The sequence below is a fragment of the Callorhinchus milii genome, unplaced genomic scaffold (assembly GCF_018977255.1).
Source record: "Callorhinchus milii isolate IMCB2004 unplaced genomic scaffold, IMCB_Cmil_1.0 Scaffold9, whole genome shotgun sequence".
NCBI lineage: Eukaryota > Metazoa > Chordata > Chondrichthyes > Chimaeriformes > Callorhinchidae > Callorhinchus > Callorhinchus milii.
The window spans coordinates 8,151,074-8,158,969 of NW_024704750.1; the positions used below are offsets into that span (position 1 = coordinate 8,151,074).

At 36.9% G+C, this 7,896-nt stretch overlaps 1 protein-coding gene across 1 annotated transcript; it reads right to left on the minus strand.

Annotated features, from left to right (window-relative positions):
• Positions 1-454: 454 nt before the first annotated feature.
• Positions 455-7,149, minus strand: gmfb (glia maturation factor, beta). The gene is made up of 7 exons (XM_042338263.1): positions 7,018-7,149; positions 6,476-6,572; positions 5,506-5,555; positions 4,653-4,702; positions 3,581-3,663; positions 2,502-2,575; positions 455-2,354 (listed from the first exon to the last, which is right to left on the minus strand). The coding sequence occupies exons 1-7, from the start codon at positions 7,018-7,020 to the stop codon at positions 2,283-2,285; spliced, it is 429 nt and encodes a 142-aa protein (XP_042194197.1). The 5' UTR covers positions 7,021-7,149; the 3' UTR covers positions 455-2,282.
• Positions 7,150-7,896: the final 747 nt, after the last annotated feature.

Here is a 7,896-nt window from a genome sequence, read left to right on the forward strand (position 1 = left end):
CATAGGTCATTTCATCCTGATTTAGTCTCGAAAAAAACTACACTTCAGATCAGTTAGGGCATCACCCTGTGGCAATGATTTATGTTTCTTCTAAGACCTACTGTTATTCTAGTCCTATTAAATATTCCAGACATGATACACATTGGTTTCTGAATAGCTGGTAATTATTTTAGGCAGTAAACTGATATGTTGTTAATTCACCTCAGCTGTAAATCTTACTTTTTTTTAAAAGCTTTCCAATGTAAAAATAATGCATTATTTTATTGTAAAATGTCATACTGAAATGGCACACAAAAACAGTAGTTATAAAATTAAATATTTTCTTTAACCAAAAATATGTGCCAATTTAGAGCAAATCATGCACTAGACATACGTTATCAAAGCAGAAATAAGACACAGGAAGATGTGGATCTTGGAACCATGCAATTTTGACACAGTGAGGTAGAAGCTGACATTTGTGCAGGCAACATGTTTATTATGAATATTTATAGGAGTAAAAGCCTTAGAAAAACACTGCTTCCATTATTCGGAGCATAGTTAAGTCTTGCAACATGCAACATACCAAAATGTTAGAATACAAAGTTTCAGTTCAAAAAATGTGCTAGAATTCTCACTTGGAGAAATGCATAGTAGGCTACGTGGTGTTAAACTCCATCAGTTCAGCACAAATTTGCACATTTTTCTTAATTTCTACCATTGGTGGAATGGTCAGTTAACAAAGCATTGTGTAAATATTTTTGCAAGCATTTAGATTTCATACACATTTTCCATGTTGAACATTTCAAATTCCAAAAGTTTAGCTATCTAAAACAACAGTATTGTCAGTTTCTAACTCAAGTTCTAGATTTAATAGAAGTCATCACAATCCAATGCTTATCTTATTGCCATGCTCCAAATACAAGCTTGTGATAATTTTTCAAATATCAAAGGCAAATTGATTAATTGCATTGTAGTTTCCCAATGCCTTTCCAAATATTCTCTACATTTTTAATACCAGTATCTATAAAATAATCAAATTTAGACTTAAATAACTCTCAGAACTAATAGGGATGAAGAATCACAAGATGGATCATTTTATTTCATTGGTGGACTGGGTTTAATTGAAATGCTTAGTGATGCTTTTACCCAGGAGCTGCAATTTGCAAAATGCAAAACAATGTGGGTTCAGCTAAATCGTCACAGTAACCTGTTCTGTTAAGAATGGTGCTAAGACCAGGGGAAGTTGAGAAAAGGATGGGGGGTTCAACACCAGACTATTCTTTCATTGCCAGCCTAAAACCATTAATGGAACTGATGGTCAAGTTTATAAATTACTTTTTCATGCTCAAGTATCAATGTGAGAAAGGTAGTTAAGTAACTGCCAATTTGAAGACATTGAACAGGAATGAAATTTAGGCTTGATACAGATATAATCTATGTAATTCCTGCATGAAAGATAGAATGTGCCCTTTTATGGTTCCTGCCTCATTCACCAATCTAATAATTCATTAAAGTTGGTTGATGGAATGGTTTAAAATATTTAGAATTAGTCCTTTGTTTTGGTAGCAAGTTTGCACTTCCAAGACTTCCCCAGCATTGATCCCTCTTTAAATTAGAGCTAAAATTAAAAAAAACTCTGAACAAACCTTTAGTAATGCACATTAAAAAAAAAACTCTCAACAATTTGAGCTCATTTGGTCATGGTAAACAACGCTTGGAATATATTCTTCCATTTTACAAGTAGAAACGTCAACACCTTGGCAATCATTTATAGCATCAGACAGGATAAATGAAGAAGTCCTTTTTAGATAAAACTGTAATTCTGGAATTAACACTGGTGCGAAATTTACTCTTGAGCTCTGAGCAGATTTGCCAAACTGTGGACCAATTTTATACCTGCGACTCATCAGGAGGCTAAGCAATTTTAACCATTGAGAACCATTTGAGAGAGAGAGGGAGAGAGTCAAAGCGGGGGGGAGTGGGGAGAAAAATAATTAAGTTTCACAGGAACAGGTGGCAGAGGTGAACAGGGAATAGTCTAATCCAGCATCCAGCATGCTATCCAGTTCCTAGTCTTTCCCAATTGTGGGAAGAAATGTTGGAGAGGTAAAGGGTTAAAAGGTTTGAAGAATTAATTTTCTTTCAAAACAGCAGCCAACATTTTCTATTTTGCAATCATTTCATTGCAGGTGAATGCATTACAGATCAACACAAACTACAGAAAAAGCATGAAAAGTAAACAATGCAAATTCAAGCTCGTTAGTTTATAAAAAAAGGCAGACAGGTACAACAATTGCCTTTGTCTAACGAAAAAATGAAAGCTTTTCATTCAGCCACTCTTCACACAAGTCTTCTGTATTTCTAATTTCAAATACCTGAAAGAAAAATAGTACAATATTAAAAACCATTTGAAAAATATTGCTATGGGCCTCAATTACCAATTTAATCTCAATTCTTATATGATGCCCATTTTGATTTTGGAAAGAAGTTCAATCACACAGGATCTTAGCATAAGTTCTTACCTTGGTAAACTTAGCCTCATTCACCAGTTTTTTTTGGCTACCGGCATACATCATATTTATTCTTGGCTTGCAATCTGAAAATATGAAGCACAAGCACTATTATACATCTAATTAGGTGGCTGTAGGACTAGTCAGCTCTAAATATTCCTTCGCTGCCAATTCCAGTCCCAAATATTCGTAATCTTTCAGACAAGAATAATCAGAATCAAACTTGAGTCATCTGCTACTCCTAAATAAAACCAAAAATGGGTAAGGGAAGAAATAATGCTGTAAGAAATTTACTCCTACTTAAAGTAGAGGCTGCCAGATGCTTCCATGTGCTTCAGATCAGCATCTCATTCAGTCCTTACTAGACAGCCGTACATTTTAAATGTAGGGCACTGGAAAAGAGCATCAATCCTTGCTGTTGTTTCCCTTCCTTAGCCCAGAAGAGGCTTATTGTAGCACTCCAGATGCCTCCCTGACTGAGATCAGCTCTACAATTGCAACAATGACCAAATCGTATATCTGCTAACTAAACACATACTAAGATTACACATATCCAAAGTAATGGTCTTGCTCATTTCCATGGCACAGTGGCATCTTTTTAGAGTAAGCAATGAGGGAAATCAATCCCTGAACTCTTAATTTTATTTGCTTATCAGAAAATAAATGTACTCGTGAATAGAATGGAATTGATTTAACAATTAATACAATTCACTAAATATATCCTAAGGAGACAAACATTTGATCGTTTCTGCAGAATTGGATACTTCCTAGACCACTCTTGCAGAATAGGCCAAGAGATCCTATGTCCCAGTGACACATTTACCCTTCCACATATGATTTGATTGCAAGATGGTCAATCATCAGCAGTAACCTGAGGCACTGTAGATTTACCAGCTTGGTTATAGTTCACTATAAAAGGTGCTCACTTCTCCATTTGGAGATATCTTGCTCATCTCTGTCCTCCAGGAGGATAGTCCCAAATTGATCAGATGGCTTATAAGTACAAGTTTAAGCATTTTACTTTTCACATATAAACTTTAATAGATAACAGAGCATTTGAGTGGTTTGCAAATTACAATCTGAACACTTACCAGCGGGATTGGAATGGATAAAGCATAATGGATAAGAGGTTCTTCCATCACTGTGTGCATAGCTGTAGCTGTAAGCTACAAATGTGTTTACAGTTAAGAAAAATGTTAAATGATTCCATGCACCTCAGTTTAGGAAATTATGACTCAAGCAAGTTTATTCCATGATTAATTAAGACAATATAAATTGGTCCTGATCTGTGCTCAATTAGCTGATCTCAACCTGCATACTTCAAACGATCTTAGTGCCCAGAGATAAGAAAGGAAATGACCCATGAACCATTTGTTACTTAAATCTTTCTTGGATTTTCACATGTGTTAATGTCAGGTCAGAACAGTATTCCTTTGATTAGAAGATTGGATATAGATATCCTTGGTGCTACAGTGTGTTTTTCTTAACCTTAATAAGGATGAAAAAACAGCAATTTACACTGAATATTTAATCTTGGTACCAGCGGAAGTGTCACAGCAACTCAAGCCTCCTAAATAATTGACAATGTGTATTTAAATATTTGCATTTAATCAGATGTTTGCTTGATCAGTCAGTTAATCAGGTTAATTATTATTAATATAATTAATTTTTTAAAAATCAGTTAATTAAGGGCAAAACGTTGGGCAAGTTACTCCGCATGCTTCTGTTTACCTAGCAGTAAGTAGGAACATGGTTGTAAATCAATTTGCAAATTGCTTTTCCGAGGATAATAATCCCATCAAAATAAATTTCAAAAATAAAATAATAATAATCTGGTTACTCAATCCACGACTGTTTGTAGGAATCTGCTGCCGAGTTGCACCCACAAAATATACAATCAATAATCAATTCACTTTACAGTATATTCTGTGAAGCGCTTTGTGATGTCTCGAAGACGTGATAAGGCTTTGTTTCAAGTGCAAGGATTAGTATTATTATTAAGTGCTAGATTCCCTATCATATCACAGCCAACTACCTTTCATTCAATATTTTATATCCAAATTACATATTCACATAAAATATGTTCGCAATTAGGTTATTTTCTGGGCAAACAATTTTATTGTAAAGAGAAACATGTTTTTTTTCCCCAGCAAGAAAGGATATCTTGGTGCTCTTTCAGGTAATTCATTCCTTAGTTCATCTGGAGAAATATTCTAAATTGGGAAAAGGCACAGAGTACTGTAGATTATAGACAATATCTAATAACCATGAAGACAGCAGTATATTTCCGATAATGTTACACTGTATGCACAATACATTTCCTATTCTCTTAAACACAATATACAGAGATTCTTGTTTCTTTAAATTGAGAGGATTCACAAGTAAACCACATCTTTCATTAATGAAAAGATGACTCATTTTGAAAGAGCATTAAAGCCAAGGAAGTGTACTTTATAGGTTCAAAAATATCACAGGCATATAGTTAGGAGGTTAGACTCAAAACAATTCGGACTGTTGTGCACTTGAACAAAGTTAGGAGATGATTAAAAAGAAGTCTTTAACATAAAAAAGGTTTTGTAATGACATATTTATTTTAACTACTGGTTGGTAATTTAGTAACTAAATGGTATAAAATACAAGATCAGGATTGCCACTGGAAGAATTAAGCGTAAGGAGAATTTCTTTCCACATACAGGGTGATTAGACATAGAATATTTTGGAACAAGCAAAACAAGATTGCGAACGTATCACTTAAAAGGGAATTGCATAGCACTTGAACAATATAAAAAGGGCATGAGGAGAGGGAAATAGTAATTAGCTTAAATGGAGAAGCCGACACCAATATATGTTTGTTGGGTGGAATGGCCTCTTGTGCTACAATTTCTGTGTCAAATTAGGATTAGGATTTCTTCTTCCAAACAACTAACAAAAAGGCAAGCTGTGAAACACTCCCGAAGAGGAAAGTCAAATTCTCCAAAATCTTCTATTCTTGGTGTAAAAACAAAAGTATACTTACCTCATGTTCTTCATCCAGAACCACCAACTGTCGCTTTTCATCTATTTTCACTGGGGAGGAAAGTCAGATAAATTACAAGTTCTTTTTCAGAAAATAGTTTTGCCCACAAAATATACAGTCACTTTGCTTTACGATATATTCTGTGAAGCGCTTTGAGACGTCTCGAAGACATAAGGCGCTATATCAAATTCAAGGTTTATATTACTCATGCTTTCTCAGGAAACATATACATCTATTTACATAGTTTGGGAATGTCAAAGAAGCACTCCAACTGCAAAAAAATAAATTTAACCACCATTATTCATTTGCTGGCAGCCCTTTAGGTACAAACAAACCTCCTTTGGCAAAGACGACATACCAGTTTTATTTACACAATTGTAAGAACATAATAATCTAACCGAGTATTTAAAATAATTTCAGGATTAGTTGTGTTCAGTCATTTTATTTTTCACATCTTCACCTGAAGCTGTTACTCGAGCAACTTTACAGCCACAAAACAAGATCAAATCGTTAGCATCTGAATCAATTATCAGCCACGCAAATTGGTACCATTGTCACCATTCCTGGTATTTTCAAAGGATTAAAACAACAACTGACATGAATCGAATGAACACAGTTCAAAACAAAGGTTTCGTTTCTTGTTTGATTTTAAATCAGACACTGATGATGTAAATATTTAAGCAATCGTTTTTAAAAAAAAACAGTGCAACTTTTTTTTAAAAAAAAGGTTTCTCCAGTTACTGTCTCGATGGATATATTCACTGTATTGGATTTTGGAAACAGGTAAATGAAATACAGAATAAGCGTTTTTCTGGGAAAGATGACAAGGGGTTACTCTACTGTAACATAGACCAGATTCAGATACTGAACCACTTTTTAATCAAACAATTTGTGTGTGTGTGTGTGTGGGGGGCAAAAAAAAAAGGAAGAACCAGGGAAAAGACTAACAAAAAGAAGTAATTTTACTCACTTATAATTGCAGCATTGGTGGTTTCTTTGCGGAATCGAAATTTGTTCAGCTTTTGCAGCAGCTCCTCGTCAATATCGCACACTGCCAAAGTATCAGCCTGAGAGAGAGAGAGAGAGAGGAGAGAGAGGAGAGAGAGAAGGTGGGAAAGAAGGGATGAACACGTAAGTTAAACGATTGCATCGGAAGAACAGAACCGAACCAGTGAAACTCGCGAGAAATAATCGCCCGCAGCGATTTTCCGTCGATTTGCCTCCTCTCCCCCTCCTCGGCGAGTGCGGACAAACACTGCTTTTAAAGGTTTAAAAAACACACACACACACATTGAACACCAGGTGTGTGGAAGGGTTTTTTTTTGGGCATAACATATATATATATATAAAAATTAAAAACGTGCGATGGTGTAGCGTTCACACGGACGTACTCTGCACCACACACTTACACACACTCACTCACTCACACTCAGGTCAAAGAGCTCACTCGCTATACGTAAAAGTCACCCCACACCACACACACACACACACACACACACACAAAACCCTCACCATTTTCCCCGACTACTGAAGTGAGTCCGTTCCTCTGCGATTCCACTCCCTCTCCGGTGCCCGTGACTCGGGAACCAGCCAATCAGCACCGGAACCCGGCACTCCCTGCCCTCGGTTACATCACTGGGAAGGACCGGGGAGGGACTGACTAGGAGGGGGAGAGAGAGGGAGGGAGGGAGAGAGAGAGGGAGGGAGGGGAGCACACAGTGGGGAGTCTGTGTGTGTGTGTGTATGTGTGAGAGAGAGAGAGAGAGAGAGCCACGACACACACAAAAGGTTTCTGTCAGTCAGGGCTTAGATCACTTCTAAATTCAGTCATGTCAAACCCATGCTGTGTCTGTCTGTCTGTCTGACTGTCATGGGAACTACATGTAAGTGTTTGGGGAATTCGCCTTTCCCCTCTGCTCCACCATGGCTCCGCCTTGCATTTAGTTACTCAGCTCCCCCCCCCTTATTATTATGTAATAATAATACAATAATAATAATCCTTGCATTTGATGCAGCGCTTTTCACGTCTTCCGGACGTCCCAAAGCGCTTCACGGAATAGACTGCAAAGTGAATTGACTGCATATTTTGTGGGTGAACGCGGCAGCCAATTGCGCACAGCAGTGTCCCACAAACAGTCGTAGATCGAAAATGACCAATTTTTTGTGTTCCTCCAACTCTCCCCCCCCCCCCCACTCCTCCTTTTACCCATTTAAAAACCGTCATAAAGTCCTGTTTTTTTCACGACTACGCCTACAGTCACTGTTGTTCATTTCTTAGTTGCCGTCCACTGCTTGGTAAATTGTTTGGAGAAGTTATTTTAAACTGGGGAGGTGCTACAGAACTGCACGAATGGCTGTAAAGCCACAAAAGAAAACAACACTGCGTTATTG